Genomic DNA, 16218 nt, shown 5'->3' on the forward strand with positions numbered 1-16218 from the left:
GTGTCTGAGATACCATGAACTCAGGCCTCCTGACTCCAGGGCATGCTCTATCCACACTGTGCCATCTAACTACCCCACAAGGTTCCCTTTTAATACCAACACTGTATGATTCTAGGAGTCCAATTTTCAGAAATATGTTTCACTTGGCTTTACTTTCTAGATTTTAACTGGGTTTGGGAAAGATCCCGATTTTGAGTAGGTGTGTGTTGGATGTCTGTCTGTCTGTCTATCTGTCTGTCTTTGGGCAGTGATAAAGGCCAAGATCCTTTCAGCATATGACAAGGGCACCCATGCTGAAGTGTGGGTGAAAGTGAAGAAGATTCTAAAGTCTGGTCAAGTGAAAATCTCCCGGAGTCACCAGAGCATTTACCCGGAATCCTGGACCCATAGAGGGTGCACCTGCCCTATTCTGAACCCAGGTGAGTGGTAGACGAGGGTGGTCACTATAGGCCCTGGAATGGGCATGAACTACTCTGGGGAGAGGAGGGGGTGTGGTGAGAGAGACAGAGACAATGTAGGATAGGGGGAGGCTCTGTGCAACGTGCTTTTAAAATCTTGAAGGGTCAGTTATTATTGAGGTAGATAGAACTCTGCATGTCTGCCTAAAAGGTCAGTCACAAGATCTGGAGGAGATCTTGGAGGCCACTGAGGCCCAGGGAGGTTTGTGACTTGCCCTGTGTCCCACAGGTAGTAAGAGATAGCAGAGGGCATTGAACCCAGACCTCCTGAACTCCACAGTACCAGCCTATTAGGGTTCCTTTGGAATTCAAGTTGGTTTACTGGCTGAGGTCATTTTCAATTGTAAATTTTGTGATTCTTTGACCTTGAACAAGCAAGTCAACCAGTGAAATCAAGGAATCAAACAACAATCACATATTAAATGTCTACTGGGGGCCAAAGCTTCTGCTAAATGCTGGAAATTTAAAAAAAGAAAGAAAGAAGAAGCAAAGAAAAAGCAGAAATAGTCCCTGCCCTCAAGGAACCCTCCATAAAAATCATTCAGGAGAGGGCAGGTAGGTAGCACAGTGGATAGAGCACCGGCCCTAGAGTCAGGAGGACCTGAATTCAAATTCGACCTTAGACACTTAATAATTGCCTGTGTGGCCTTGGGCAAGCCACTTAACCTCATTGCCTTAAATAAATAAAATTTAAAAAAAATCATCCTGGAGATGAATTTTGAAGTATTTAGTCAGTGAGGAAAGAAACATTTACTTAGTGCCTGTGTATACCAGAAATTACTGGGGATACAAAGAAAGGCAAAAAGATAGGCAAGGAGCTCAGTCTGACAATGTGCAAACAAATGTGCACAGATGATTTATATAAAAGGCATATGGGGAGTGATCAACAGAGGAAAGGCACTAGGGATTCAGAGGGGTTGAGAAAGGTGGCTTGTGATAGATGGGAAGCCAGGGAGGTGTGCAGACAGAGTAGAGGAGGGCCAGAGCCAAGAGATGATGGGTGTCTTGTTCTCGGAGGCCAGTGTCACTGGATCAAGGAATATGCACTGGGGAAAAGGCATAAGAAGCTTGGAAAGGGAGGAGGGGGGATAGGTTCTGAAGGGCTTTGAATGCCCACTGGAGCACTATGTGTTGGCTCCTGGAGGTGGTCGGGAACCACTGGAGTGTGCCTTCATAACCATCATCACTGGTGGTGGTGGCGGTGGTTTGTTTCCATCAGGTACAGACTATCTGATCGCAGGGCAGGAGGACCCCAGGAGCAGCAAACTCTTAGTCAACATGAACAGTCTGGTGAAGCCTTGGAAGGTGTATCTGGGAAAACAAGTAACAGGTATCCTCCGCACTGGCTGCAAGTAACTGAGCCCCAGAGCTTCACTTCTTTGCAACAAAATCTAGCGGGTTCACCACTCTGAAAACCCCAGACTGCCCAGATGATCATGCTTCCACATCATAAACTCAGGACCAGCCTCTTCCTGAAAAGCCCTGCTATCCCCCCCAGAATCCCAAACAAATGATCTCACTCAAAGAAGGTGGTCAGATGGCCAGCTCTTATCACTGGAGAGAAGTTCCACTATGACTTATTTTGATGATACAATGGAGCATCCCAAGGCAGAGGAGAGAGAGTGATTGATTTGGTCTCAGGAGATCTGAATTCCCATTCTGGCTCATCTAGCCTTAAGCAAGTCACGTCCACATGGTTCCCTCTGTCACTAAAAGGATGGCAATAGGGCAGCTAGGTGGCATGTGGATAGGGCACTGCCCCTTGGAATCAGGAGGACCTGAGTTCAAAATTAGCCTCAGACACTTAATAATTGTCTAGTTGTGTGACCTTGGGCAAGTCATTTAACCCCATTGCCTTAAATAAATAAAAATTTCTTTGAAAGTTCATTTGTCTGACTTTTCTCACTGGGTTGTATATGGGGACAAGATGACATATGTAAAGGGATTTTGTAAACTGAGAAGTTCCTACAAATGTAAAAGGCCACTATGATTGTGATTCTCCACATCCAACACACATTACCTATTGGGCTACTGTATTTTGCCCATGAGCATCTCTTGCTGTCTTTTTTCCCCCCTATTGTTACAAGTGGAAAATATAAAGGATCCTTGGACACCATATTTTTACATTGATTGTGGTTAATCGAAGTTCAAAGCCTCCTTCCTTATTGGCACCATTGGGAAAAGAGCTGGTTTTAGACCCAGGTTAAAATCCTGGATTTGCCTGTGCCCTGGGTCAGGTCACCTAGACTAGATTTCCTCATCAATAAAGTTAGGAGGTCAGACCTGGTGGGCCTTCTATTCCCATGGAAAATAGTTGAAATAGTGCTGTGTGGAAAATTTGGCTTCTTAACATATGTGCTACATTGGGCAAGTCCTTCCTGGCCCCGAGTTTCCTCATCAGTTGAATGAGGGACCCTGAGTGGTCCCTTCCAGCTCTCATCCTCTGATCCTGGGAAATGTCATTTCTGCAGAAACAGAATCCCTGCTCTTAGACTAGGCTGATCACTGAGCTCATCATCTCCCTTGGATTCCATGGTCATCTCTCTGTAGCTGGTTCTCAGATCTCTATGTGCAACCTTTACTTCTCTCCTAGTTTTCAGTCTTGAATCATCAGCTTCCTATTAGGCATCTAGAATCGGATGACCCACAGGTATCTTAAAATCGACATGAATCAAACTGACTTCATTATCTTTTCTCTAAACTCTCCCATTTTCCTCAATTTCCTGTTATAGTCCAAGACACCACCATCCTTACTGGCACCTGGGCTTGCAACCTAGAGTATCATCTTTGACTCTTCACTCTCCTACCCCTCCCTGGATATTGAAAAGAGGCTTCTGGATGGTCTTCCTTCTACCCTTAGTCTAGTCCATTCTACACTCAATTAGCAAAGTGACCTTCCTAAAGCGTGACTCTAACCATCTCTCTCTCCCCCTAGTAAACTCTAGCTGTATGATCCTGGGCAAGTCACTTAACTCTGCCTCAGTTTGCTTGTCTGAAAAATGAGCTGGGGAAGGAAATGGTGAAGCACTCCAGGGTCTTTGCAAAAAAAAAAAACCACAAATGGGATCATCAGAAGTTAGACATGACTGAAAAGACTTGAACACATATCCGTAGTGTGCCTATTAATTCCAGGATTAAATATAAAATCATGTTTGGTTTACAGAGCATTTCATAATCTCAGCCTTCCTGCCTTTCCATATACAATCTCTATTATCCAAGGACTCTGGCCTCTTTGCTGTTCCTGAATCCTTCTATCTTCCCTGCTGTTCCCCAAGTCTGGAACTCTCAACTAAAATCTCACCTAAAGTAGCCTCTTCTGACCCAGTCTCTTAATACTGCTATTTTTTTTCTCGGATCCTATCTCCAGTTTGTCTTTTTTGTTTTTTTCCCAAGGCAATGGGGTTAAGTGACTTGCCCAAGGTCACACAGGTAATTATTAAGTGTCTAAGGCTGAATTTGAACTCAGATCCTCCTGACTCCAGGGCCAGTGCACTATCCACTGCACCACCTACCTGCTCCTCCAGTTTGTCTTTATGCACCTTGTTGGTTCAGTTTTTTGCATGTTATTGATCCATCAGACATAAGCTCCTTGAAGGCAGGGACTGGGTCTGCTTGTTGCTCTCTCTGTTTAATATGATGATTAGCATTTAAATGCTTGGCTTCACTTGTTGGAAACGGGACCTTAGAGAAGAAAGAATCAGTGCCGAAAGGGCCTTCAGAAGTTATTCCTGTCCATACTTGTCCAAGAATCCCTTTGACAACGAGGACGAAGCATAGCCTGGGTTTAAAGATCTCAGGTCATTTTACCCGGTCCTTGGAGGCCAGGCTCTCAAAATTGAGACCTTTTGCAGTCTGTTTTCACATTCTACTTGTGAGTATGATGCTTCCTAGCCAAATTGAACAAGTGGCTATTCCCCAATCTTATCTTGATCCTCTCCTACCTCTGTACATTCAGGCAGGTTGCTCCCCCAAACCTGGAATACCTTTTAGCATCCTTCTTTTCCTTCAAGGTCCAGATCAGGAGCTGTCTCCTTGCTCCCCTCCTTCTCCATCTTACCCCACTTTGGCTGAGAGGGTTCTCTTCTATCTTTGATTTTTGGGGGGCACTCTGGATTTCTCTTTATTTTTCACCACCACTTGACATAGTCTCTTAGGAGAGCATACATCAATGTTTAACCTTTGTATTTCGGCACTTAGCAGATGCTTAAGAAATATTTACTGAATTCTCAAACCTTCTAAGGAGGTCCTCTTGGTGGAAAGATACCAGTATCAACATCTAAATATCTACAATAGAGAAGGAACAGTTTTAGATCCTGAAATTTGACCCCTACCCCACCCCATTCCCAGTCTGGTTCTTTGTCTCAACATTTTAATTCTGGCGATGTGAATTCTGATTGATGACACAGACGGTCTGGCTCTGGGTGGGTAAATGGGGCAGTGAAACATCTTGTGCAAGGTCTGAGATCCAGCTTCTAAGGAGCACTAGTTTAATAAAATCCTAAAAACCAAGGAGACTGGACCGATCTTAACAAGAGGTAATAAGTGTGCAATACTGTGGGAAGAATGCTTGGACTGAGTCAAAAAGACCTGCCAGAAAGGTCACCCTGGGGGAATGGTGGACTGTCATGGTCACTCCATTCCTTGGAGTTTCCTCTTCTTGGTCCTTTAATTCTATTAAAGTGTTTTCATGCATCTTCATCACCTGGTTCCTGGTGAATGGTTGGTCTATGTCTAGACAGAGAATTTCCTCTGAGGACATGATCAAAAAATCTGCAAGAGACCATGGAGTATGGTTGAGCTGAGTGAGGGTCAAAACTTGGATTCTAGTTTCAGCTCTTACTGTGTGACCTTGGTTTGAGGGCCAGCTTGTTTCTTTTTCTCAATGCATTTTACTTACTTTTCAAGTCAATTAATGTATGCCAAAATCTTCGTTAAATTGTAAACACGTAGGGCAGCTAGGTGGCAGAGAGAATAGAGCACTGGCCCTGGAGTCGGTAGGACCTGAGTTCAAATCCAGCCTCAGACACCTAATAATTATCTAGCTGTGTGGCCTTGGGCAAGCCACTTAATCCCATTTGCCTTGCAAAAAAAAAACCTATAAAAAATTGTAAACACATGAGTGTTATTGGGCTATGGAAACAGGGGAGTGGCCTTTTCTCCACACAAGTTAAAACAGAGATGGGGGGCTTCCCCCATTGATCAATGGTCACTGCCTTCTTCCCTTCCTCTCTCCCCAAGTTTAGACTGCATCCTAGACAGCCTCAGCCCAAGTTTTGGAAGATGGCCAAGGGGTTCATCACCATTTACTATGACTACACAAAAGGTTCATTCTTAAAAGAAATTCAATTTGGGAATGACAGGAAAACCCCATCAGGGCGGGCCCTTCTTAGCTCATGTTCTGGTTTATAGTTTAATAAAATGAGGCAACATCAAAAGCCAGCTTCTGGTGTGGAGCAGGCATCTGACTTTCCGATCCCTTCCAGCTAGTCCCAGAGCCTTTCTTTGATCCTTTTTCAGGATAGCAGTGGAGAGTCATGAGATTTAGAGCTGCATTATCTAGACCCACTTCTGTTCTCCACTTGTAGATGGAGAAACTGAGGAAACTTACCCAAACTCACACAGCTAGAAAGTTTGAGTTGTCCAGCACAATGGCCACTGAGCTCCTTTACAACTTTAAAATTCCATAGTTCTGTGAAATCAGAGATGGGCTTTGAAATCAGGTTTTCTCAACATTGAATGCCGGGCTTTCTCCACCATGGTAATGAGGAATAAGAATTATCCTTGAAGCTCACTGCTTCTCTTTAGAGAGCAGAGGAGTCAGTGTGTTCAAAGGCACATGGTGAATTAATAATTTTATCAATCATGGGATGCCAATGCTGACTACCTTTTTCACAGATATTAAAATCCTCTACAATGTTAAAGCACAGGGTCCAGGAGAGAATCTGACCTGAGCAATAGGAATCTTTTTGACTCTTAAGATTTTCCAGGCACTATTTAAAAAAAGGATCTAAGGGACTTTAAATAGAGGATGAAGAGATTTAGAGCTGAAGGGGTTTTTAATCAAATCTCATTTTAGCCAAGGATCCTGAAGTCCAGTTGTTTAAGGGATCGGACTGGACCTGGAATCAGGAAGACCTGAGCTTGCATTCTGACACCAACCTTTCCTCACTGTGATGCTGGGGAAGCTGAATGGTTTCAGCATCATTACCTATAACACAATACCTCAGAGCAATGAGGATGAAATGAGATCATATATAAAGCAATGTAGAAATGCCAGTAGTTATTACTCTTCACAAGTTTAGCATACATATTACAGATAGAAACAAACCTGAGAATGTAATAGTCCTGCACAAGACATAGGGAAAAAGACAAACCAAAGAGTAAACAGGAGGAAGAATTCAAAATATCTTGGATGAGTCCAAAAGGAGGCCCTGAACCACACATAAGTCCAAAGTCCCCCCTATGCAGCAACCTCTGATCAAGGCAGGGGTTGTGCAAAATGTACCGGACCCTTGGCTATCATCTGGAAAATTCACACATGTGGAACTTGGAACTCACTTGTGTGGTCCAGAGGCTGGGACAGAACCAAGGGCTATCTGTCCCACACCTGGTGATGTTTCAGACTTTAGAACAGAGCACTTTACTTCCCTGGCTGCCTTCAAAATATTGTTTCTTACCCTCAGGAGGGAGTAGTGGGAAGAACATTGGGTCAGAGGCCTCTTGCCATCACCAGCTCTGGACCCCTGGGCAAACCATTTTATCTACTGGAATGTTTCCCTGTTTATAAAGAGTGCCAGTAATCACCACCTCCCTCACAGGGTCAGACAAGCTAATGGATGTCCAAGTGTTCTGTAATGATAAACTGGTACCTGCTCCAAGGGATCATCTTTTCTTAAATGGAAAAACAATGCCACCCACAAAACCAAAGATGGATTCAAAACCAGGTAAAAATATTTTTCTTTTAATATGCACTTGAAGTCACACTATTTTCTCTAAGACTGTTACTCCAGGTAACAGTTCAGTCTCCACCTCCCAAAGGCATTTTGAATGAACTGGCAAAGATGGAACAGGCATTAACAAAGGAACTCTCAACCAGGCCGTTCTCAACAGTAAAGGAACAGTGATAACTATTTTTCACATTCGTTTTGGAAGTAGAATCAGAGGCTGCCGGGTGTAACTGCACATCCGCACTTTCAAAATGTGTGAAAACCAGAGCTCAACACATAAAATCAAAAAAAGAAACAAAAAATCCTGCCCAAGTCATTTCTTTCCCAGAATTTATCAGCAATAATATATATATATATATATATATATATTATATATATATATATACATACACATACATGTGTGTGTGTACATACATACAAACATATATATATATATATATTTATCTATTCCTGATGTAACTATCACGAATCAGTATCTTTGCACAATATAAATTTGAGATTCTCTTAAAAAATCAATCATCTCAGATAATGGTCCTTTCTCTTTGATATTTGTTTTCTGGGAAACACACAAACATGGGACCTCAGCACAATGAATGACTCCGGCCTGGGTCCAAGGAGCAGCGACTTGGGGGAGTGCTAAGAAGCCATGTGACACTTTCAAATAAACTGGTAAGACTCGGGATGCTCTGGACATGAATTCAAAAGCAGCAGCAGCAAGCTAGATCTGTTGAGAGGTTTACATGGTGCACACACGTACACTGACGCACACACATACACTGAAACACACACACACAAACACACACACAACCCCTCCCATCTTTTTTCAGTGTTTGTGTCACAGGGTTGAGGCCCCTGCCCATCACAATAAGTTATCTCATAAACAGTGCACAAAACATGAAAAGGGAAGAGACTTTCTGTGGAGACCCCCAGAGAGACATGGTGCAAAAGTCCACCTCTGTCAAAGGGACAAAGGCAGGCCATGGGCATCTTGGTGGTCTTTACTAGCTGGAGCCCTTCTCTTTGGTCAGAGTTGCTGTGGCAGCTGCAGCCACAGTGGCAGTGGTGGCCGCTGCCTGCTCTGTGGCCTCACTGGCTTTCTCTTCTTCATCCTCCTCCTGGGGGTAGAGGTCTGGGAACTTCTGCATACATTCTTGCATGGCCCGGAACTGGTCTACACAGTCTGAGCCTTTGACCTCCTCGGAGCTGTAATGGAAGCAGGAGAAGGCCGACTTAAACTGTTCTCCACAGGGGCCGCTGGCCATGCCCCCGAGACACGGGCAGTTCCAGTTGATGTCTCCACTGGGCAGTATCAACCCTGCAGGGGCAAGGCATCAGAGAATGTTAGTGCAAGAAAGGGCATGGGAAATTTCTGCCACTCTCTTTCATTTCAGATGGAAGACGTACAGGGCAGTGCCAAAGGCAGAACTAGAACCCGGGCCTCAAGTATCCATCCAGGGTCTCTCTTCCATACCATCTGCCCCCTTCATAGCCATGGGATAAAGAAATCCAAAGCTCCTAACCAGACCACTCTCAGAAAAGAGTGGACAGTGACCTGAATTCAAATACCAGATCCTTTCCTGGAATATCTGGGGAGGTTACTTCACTGGTCTGGGACTCAGTTTCCTTGTCTGTAAAATAAGAGATTTTGACTTGAAAACCCACCCCAAACTCCACAGTGCTTCCTAAAACAGGGGCAGGGCAAGTTAATCTGGGCTGTAATAAACCACCAGCAGACTTTCTTAGGGACCAGCGCAGGCCGACACTGCCCCCTGGAGGCTTGCCCTCTCTCTCTGGACTCTGCTGCCCACCCTCCTGCCCGAGAGGCTGTGGCTTTCTCTAGATACATGAGCTAATGGAGAAGGGGGGACCTTGTCTGGAGTCAAAAACCAGTGGCCCAGGAAAGGGTGGCAGCAGGGTCAAAAGCCTCCGATCCTGGGCCAGGACGGAGAAGCACTGGGCTTTGATTCAGGAGGGTCCAGCTCTCAGGCTACCATGATCCCAGCTAAACCAGCTGAATGACTCGGACTTGCCCTTTCCCTACTATGCCTCAGGTTCAAATAGACTTGCAATAGCCAAGATGGGTGTGAAAGTACCCAAGTTTCTCTTGCAGTCCCTACACTGGGGAATTCTCTAGCAATTCCCCTTGTCACCCTGATCCTGTGCCTGGGAGTTGCTGATTGAGTGCATCCCCTGCACCTCATCCCTAACAAGGAGCTTGGCAAGTAAAGACCTATCTGGAGATAGGAAAAGTAGGAAAACCGAGTTAAAGAATTAAACCAGCAAACAGTGGTCCTCTCTCATGGGCAAAGGGCACCAAAGATGCTGCCTCATCACACACCACCCATACCAACAATGTCCCCACCTGTTCCAAAAGGATAAAATTCACTGCCTAAGATTCTTTTACAATTCAAAACAATACCAATAACAGTCTGTATAACAAAGAAGGCCAAGCCCCTTCCAGGAGTCTAGTTCAAGGCTGTCCAGTACAACAACCCTCCTCCATGAAAAGAATAGGCACTTGGGACCACTGATCCCTGCTGGTGCCTCCACAGAGCTGCACCTCCACCTTCACTGGGGATGGCATGAGGTGGGCACATACTTCTCTACAGATGCTACCATCACACTGTGCCCATCTGAGGATCAGCTCTGGGGACCCAAACTGGGTCAGGTCCACAGCTGAGCCTAGGCCTGTCCAGAAAGCCAGCTCACAAGGGTCTAGCCCAGAGCCTGGCTTCTTTACCTGGGGTCTGTGAACTTGTTTTAAATATATTCGGCAAAGTATATTTCCACATCATTGGTGTCCTTTGTAATCCAATATATTTTACTCTGTGCACTTAAAAGCATTGTTCTGAGAAGTAGTTCCCCTAGACTTCACCAGACTGTCTAAAGGACTTGTTACACTAGACAAATAACCCCTTGTCTAGAGGAAGGCAAACAAGAAGGGCAAGTGGTCTTCAGTTCACTGAGGATTAATTTGAAAAAAGAGGGTATATGTAAGCAGTCTTTCCATGTCTGAAAGATGTCCTGTGGTTGCCCATTGGCCTTAGAGGGTAGGGATGGACAAGTTCAGACTTGGTCCAAGGAGACTTAACTAGGAGTGCTGACCCCAGGTCAAAGGGGCTGTCTAAGGAGGCAGTGGGAGTCCCCTCATGGAGGTTCTTTGAAACAAAAGCTTTCTGGCTGGCAGGCCTGCTGACTGTGTTACTAATTCTGCATATATCAGATAAAAGAATAGTCAAAATAAAGGATGTCAGGACTAGCACCTGGTCTGATGTCTCTAGGTATTTTAGGGGTTTTAGGTCACTGAGCACGGAGGTCCCCCAGGGCACAACCAGCACCTGAGGTGCCCAGGAGAACCTCCTCCAGGCTTCTTCTTACAGGAGACTGGGGGGGAGGGGGGCAGAAATCAAGTGCTACTGACCGTGGTCTTCATAGGGATCGTTGGGGTCATCTGCTACCAGCTCAGCATTACTTGGCGTTTCATGGTCTTCTTTGGTCACAAATATAATCCGGTCTTTTCCTGACATTTGGAAGAAAGAACAAAAAAAGTTCCAACTAAGCATGAGCTTGAACAACCCAGGCTCCTGACCAAATCTTGGAGTTAGTCCATTTACTCCTAGACGAGCACTCAGCATGTGGCAGCTGGGGTCCCAAGGCGGGTAGTGAAGGAGATGGACCACTTCCTGCCCTCCTGGAGCTTACATTCATTTGGCAAATTTTGTTGCTTTTCCTAGTCATGGGATCCTGTATTCTATCTGGAAAACCCCATTCTGTTGTGAGCTGGAGAGCAAGGAAAAAACTGAGTAAGAAGCCTGGGGAAAATATACAAGTATATAAAATAAACCTGAGAAAAATACATCTTACCCATCTAGAGAAAAAGAAATACATAGGCAAGATGGGAGAAAGATAATCCCATTAGAGAACTGTTGAGAGAAAAGGCCTCACTCAGTTACCTAAGTGAGGCAATACTGTTTAAATGGGAAGAGCTTTCTTTTGTTTAATTATCTTCTCAGCAATAGCTCACAACCATGTAATCTTTCCTTCATTTTTCTCAGTCGGGTCCGAGTCAGGCAAAAATACTCTTATGGTTGCCATTTCCTTTTCCAGCTCATTTCACAGATGCCTTGCCCAGGGCCACACAACCAGTAAGAGCCTGAGGTCTCATCTGAACTCAGGTCTTCCTGACCCTAGGTCCAGTGTTCTCTCCCTCCGCTACCTAACTGCCCCATCTGTCTACATCACCCCTAACATGGCCATGGGAAGTCTTCAGTGCCCTGTAATGACAAAAGCTCTGGGGCCTCGTGTCACTTGGCCCTGCAGCTTCAGTCTGCTCATTTGACAAACTGGGGGAACCTAGAAACCCTCTGCTCTTTCTGGCCTCTGGATCCCCTCTGTCCATTACTCCCTATCCCTTGACTGTGTGTACCATCCTGACCCTTTTCTGAAGTCCTACCCCCACTTTTCCCCAGGACTTCAGGTTTCACCTATTTTAGGCTAGAACCTTCTAGTTTCTGAGCTGCCTGTGAGCTCAGGAGGGGCAGATGCCCAAGCCTGCCTCAACAGGAAGCCTCCCTTATCACCAGAGCTGCTGATCCCTGGGCTGTGACCCTCAGCTGTGACAGCTGTCCTGACCCTGGGGCTGACTCAAAAAACAGAAACACGGGTGTTTTAGCTCCTTCCACAGTCTGCAGACACCATGCTGAGGCTCCCCACTCATAGGAAGGTGCAGGGCCTGCCCCAGGATGGTGACTTTCCCTGTCACTCCTGTCTCCAGTTCTAAGGCACACAGCCTTCTCTTGCAGATGGTTTTAAGTTCACCAAAGAAAAACCCTTCCTGCTTTTTTAGCACCAACTGGCTCACTAGGCTCTTCTACAAAGCCTCTGATCCTACTTAGCTCTGGGCAAAACCCAGGCCCCTGAACCTTCACTGCATCTTAATGGTAACTCCGCAGAACAATAGGAACACAGCTATTATTGCTGGCAAAGCTTCCTAGACCTGGGCAGGGGGCGACAAACACAGCTGTAGATCGGGCCAGTCTCCCTTCTGGTCATTTTTACCCCCTTCTTATTCTCTAAGCTAAAGCTGATCCAATCTCCAGGACCCTTGGGCTATCCGACCATCGTGCCATCGATGTTTCTTCAGGTTTAACATCCTCAGCTCTAAGGGTCCTTTCTATCCTCACTGAGTTCAGAGAGGCCTTCCAATAATTTGTTTTTAATTTTTGCTCTTTGACATCATCTTCACTAGGTCTACCCCTTTCTTCTAGAGGACAGGGCTTTAGAGATGTGCATACACTCATGTTATTAGAGATCATAAGAGGAGGGGCATGAGCCCAAAGGGATCTGTAAGGTGCTCACCAAGGAAGTGAGTTACAAAAGACCTGGCTCAGGAGCCAGAAGATGCTCCCCACAGCTCTTTCCCACTTGGGGTCCATTTCATGGTCACTAGAATTGGAATCTCCCAAGACCTGGGAGTCTCATTGGCCACTGCTGGAGGACCCTGAAATGGGGCTGGCTGGGCAAGATCTTTCCAAACCACAGGAGGAAGTATTATTCTTACCAGGGCAGAAGGCAGGCCCCGGGACCCCCATGACAGGAAGAGCTTAGAATTGAAGGGCAGGTGAGGGAGTATTCTGAGCTGTGTCCAGGTTCAGTGCACTCCATTTTATGGACTAACTCTCACTGAAGAGGTTGGCTTTGGAGTGTGGTTCAAAGGTCGGCCTGCCTCCTGCCCAAAGAAAAACAAGGAAACCTTTTCTTGAGGAATGCGGCTCTTTTACTGCTGGTTCAAGGAGCCTGCCTCTCCAAGAAACTAGCAGGTAGAAGTCAGTAAAAAACTAGTTTAGGGACAGGTCAGAGGTGCTGGCCAGGCCTGGAGTCAGGAAGATGCATGTCTGAGTTCAAATCCAGTCTCAGGCCTTTACTCTAGTTTGTAGGACCCAAGTCACTTCACCTAAGTTCTTCACCTTTAAAATAAACTGGAGAAAGAAATGGAAAAACTGCTTCAATATCTCTGCCAAGAAAACCCCAAAGAGAGTCACACGGAGTTAGACAGAGATAAAAACAATAAAAACTAGTTTGGCTAATGATGAGCAAAGTGGACAGGATGAACAGGTGAAAGGCAGTCCAAGAGCAGGAGGCCTGATGCCCTTCCATCTGGCTCAAAAGACCCTTCTTGGGGAGGCTAAGTGACACAGTGGATAGAACACTAGCCCTGGAATCAGGAGGATTCGAGTTAAAATCTGATCTCAGGCACTTAATAATTAGCTGTGTGACCTTGGGCAAGTCACTTAAACCCATTGCCTTGCAAAAAGCCAAAAAAAAAAAGGGGGTCCTTCTCCTCTTTTCAGCCTTCTGCAGACCCCGCTCAGCCCTTTCTCAGTAACTCTCCTTAGGTTACACTGTTTTCTAGTCCTGGGGGGGGTCTCTACTCTTCTCTTCAGTGGCTGTTGCTATCTGTCCTCTTTACCACAGGGCCTGTAGGGAGAAAATGCTGGTGAAGCAGGTTGAAACCAGAAAGAACCAGGGCAATGTGGCTGGATTGTGGGGAGGCCAGAGTATGTGCCTTCCAGGGGTCTGAAGTCCAGTCCCACCCATGACAGCGTAGAGACAGACATCCTCCAGGATGACCATTCAGAGAAAAAGGCCAGCCTGGATGGAGGACCATCTCCAATTGTTCAGATCCCCATCTAGTCACAGAACCTAGATGATTCCAGAGAAGAGTGAAGTTGGTGACTTTGCACAACCCCCCCCACCACTTAAATCCAATTCACTTGCAAGTCATGACACCCCCTCCCAGAGGTCATTGATCCTCCAAGAATGAAGGACAAGGGGTGGCTAGGTGGTGTAGTGGATAAAGCACTGGGCCTGCCTGGAGTCAGGAGTACTGGGTTCAAACCTGGCCTCAGGCACTTAATAGTGACCTAGCTGTGTGGCCTTGGGCAAGCAGCTTAACCCCATTTGCCTTGCAAAAACCTAAAAAAAAAAAAAAAATGAAGGACAAGCAACCTGTGGGGCAACTGGATCTTACTGTGAATGCTCCCCAGTTACAAAGTCTAGGGAAGAGAGGTTTGGTTTAAAAAATGGAAAGGCAGCAGCTAGGGAACATTCAGGCAGGCCACGCTTCAAGTAATAGGAAGAAGGTAGTTTCTGCCACATGTGGAAGGATCGCACCTGAAATCCAACAGGTCTGAATTTGGAATTTCACAAGTATGGGAAGTTCTCAGTGAAGAACTCTGATTTTGAGAATCTGCCATCATTCTAGAGCTTTTAGTTTTATCCAGATTATGTGGCTTGCCTAGGGTCTAGGAGCCAGTTTGTGTGTGAAAAGGGGATGAGGGGTGGGTGGGGGTAGAATGCCCCTCGGCATGCTGCCTACCCTTGGAATAACTAAAGCATTCTGAAAACCTTAGAGTCACACACATTTGAGACACTATGGGGTGGCCAGTCATCCCTCCCGCCCTACCTCAACACCTTGCCTGTGGCCCCACAGCATGAAAGGCTGCCCACCTGGCCTTGAAGACCTTTGAAAGAAAAGAAGACAATCTGGCTTTGCAATGATTTCTTTTTGTGCTTTAGGTTCCAAGCAAATAGACCACTAGCCGCCCTTCATCTTGTCTTTTTTGTGCCTGTGGTTTTTGCAAGGTGAACAGTGTTAAATGACCTGCCCAAGGTCACACGGCTAAGGGTCTGAGCCCCAATTTGAACTCGGGTCCTCCTGATTCCAGGGCTGGTGCTCTGCCCGCTGTGCCACCTAGCCGCCCCAAGACCTTTCTGCCCGCATTCCCCCACTCCCTTCTCGCCCTCCCCATCCCCCTACCCCCTTCAAGTTCTCTTTCAAGACCAATTCTGGAGCTGCTTTTCCCATGAACTTTTCTCTGATTTATATTTTCTAAAAAAAAAAATTCTAAGTTTCACACAATATCAAAACCTACGGAAAAGGCTGCAAAGCACAGGCACGAGGTGGTGTTGGAGGCCAGAGCCCCGGGGAGATGCTGCCGCGCTGCCCTTCATGGGGGGCAGGACGGGGCGTGCGGGTGAGGCTGGCTTTGGGGGAGGGGAGGGCAGCGGGGCCACCGGGCCCCGGGGGAACCCCAGACTGCAGACCCGACCCCGCCCCGGGCTGACTTTTGGGGGGCTTCCTCCCGCCCCGCGTGGCCCCTCTCCCCGCCCGGGCAGGTCCCACAGCGCGGGCATGGGGGGGGGCTGCCAGGAGGGGCCCGGGGAGCACGTGGGCGGGTCTCCATGGTGACCTTGGGACTGAGCCCCCCCCAGCAGCCCCGGGCCCCGCCCGCTCTGCAGGCGCAAGGTCACGGGCAGCTGACGGCCGAGCGCGGGGGCTGCGGGGGCTCCGGGGGCGCTCCCGGCCCGCGCCCGCCCCCACGTGCCCCCGGCCCCCGGCCCCCGGCCCCGCGCCCGCCCCCCCCCACGTGCCCCCCGGCCCCCGGCCCCCGGCCCGCGCCCTCCCGCCCCCCGCCCGGCCCGGCCCGGCCGCCGCACCTTCCTGCCGGCAGTAGGACATGGCTGAGGCCGCGCGGCTCCCGCGCTGCTGGCTCCGGCCCGCGGTGGCTGCCGGGCGCCGCGACCTCTCCCGGGCTCCGCCCCTCCCCAGGGCCTGCCCCGCGGCGCACCGGTCCGGGCGCTTCCTCGTCCCGGGCGCCCGCGGCCTACGGCTCCCGAGCTCCTCCGGCCCCGGGAAACTACACGTCCCACAAGGCCCCGCGCGGAAGGGCCGGGCGGAGCCGCCCGCGAGCCCCGCCCCCGGAGCCGACTACGTTTCCCAGAAGCCCCGCGGCGCGCCTGCGCCCTGGCGC

The 16218-nt window shown here is 47.8% G+C and overlaps 2 protein-coding genes across 5 annotated transcripts in view; one reads left to right on the forward strand and one right to left on the reverse strand.

The window, feature by feature from the left end:
- The window catches only part of LOC141496209 (netrin-4-like), a 56278-nt gene extending 53756 nt beyond the window's left edge, over window positions 1-2522 (forward strand). Inside the window, exons 9-10 of one of the 2 annotated variants that reach the window (XM_074198460.1) lie at window positions 273-419; window positions 1678-2522. In XM_074198460.1, the coding sequence (XP_074054561.1) occupies window positions 273-419; window positions 1678-1814 (284 nt within the window). In that variant the 3' untranslated portion in view covers window positions 1815-2522. Of the gene's footprint in view, window positions 1-248; window positions 420-1677 lie in introns of both variants that reach the window. The other variant, XM_074198459.1, reaches the window with a different exon arrangement.
- Window positions 2523-7377: 4855 nt separating this feature from the next.
- Window positions 7378-16087, reverse strand: CHCHD4 (coiled-coil-helix-coiled-coil-helix domain containing 4). 3 transcript variants are annotated; one of them, XM_074198467.1, is made up of 4 exons: window positions 15905-16087; window positions 12966-13133; window positions 10827-10925; window positions 7378-8720 (listed from the first exon to the last, which is right to left on the reverse strand). In XM_074198467.1, the coding sequence occupies exons 2-4, from the start codon at window positions 12994-12996 to the stop codon at window positions 8407-8409; spliced, it is 444 nt and encodes a 147-aa protein (XP_074054568.1). In that variant the 5' UTR covers window positions 12997-13133; window positions 15905-16087; the 3' UTR covers window positions 7378-8406. The 3 variants fall into 3 exon arrangements, with proteins under 3 accessions (XP_074054568.1, XP_074054569.1, XP_074054567.1); XM_074198468.1 differs by lacking the exon at window positions 12966-13133 and having other exon boundaries at window positions 15905-16086; XM_074198466.1 differs by lacking the exons at window positions 12966-13133; window positions 15905-16087 and adding an exon at window positions 15340-15616.
- Window positions 16088-16218: the final 131 nt, after the last annotated feature.

The sequence above is a fragment of the Macrotis lagotis genome, chromosome 8 (assembly GCF_037893015.1).
Source record: "Macrotis lagotis isolate mMagLag1 chromosome 8, bilby.v1.9.chrom.fasta, whole genome shotgun sequence".
NCBI classification, from domain to species: Eukaryota; Metazoa; Chordata; class Mammalia; order Peramelemorphia; family Peramelidae; genus Macrotis; species Macrotis lagotis.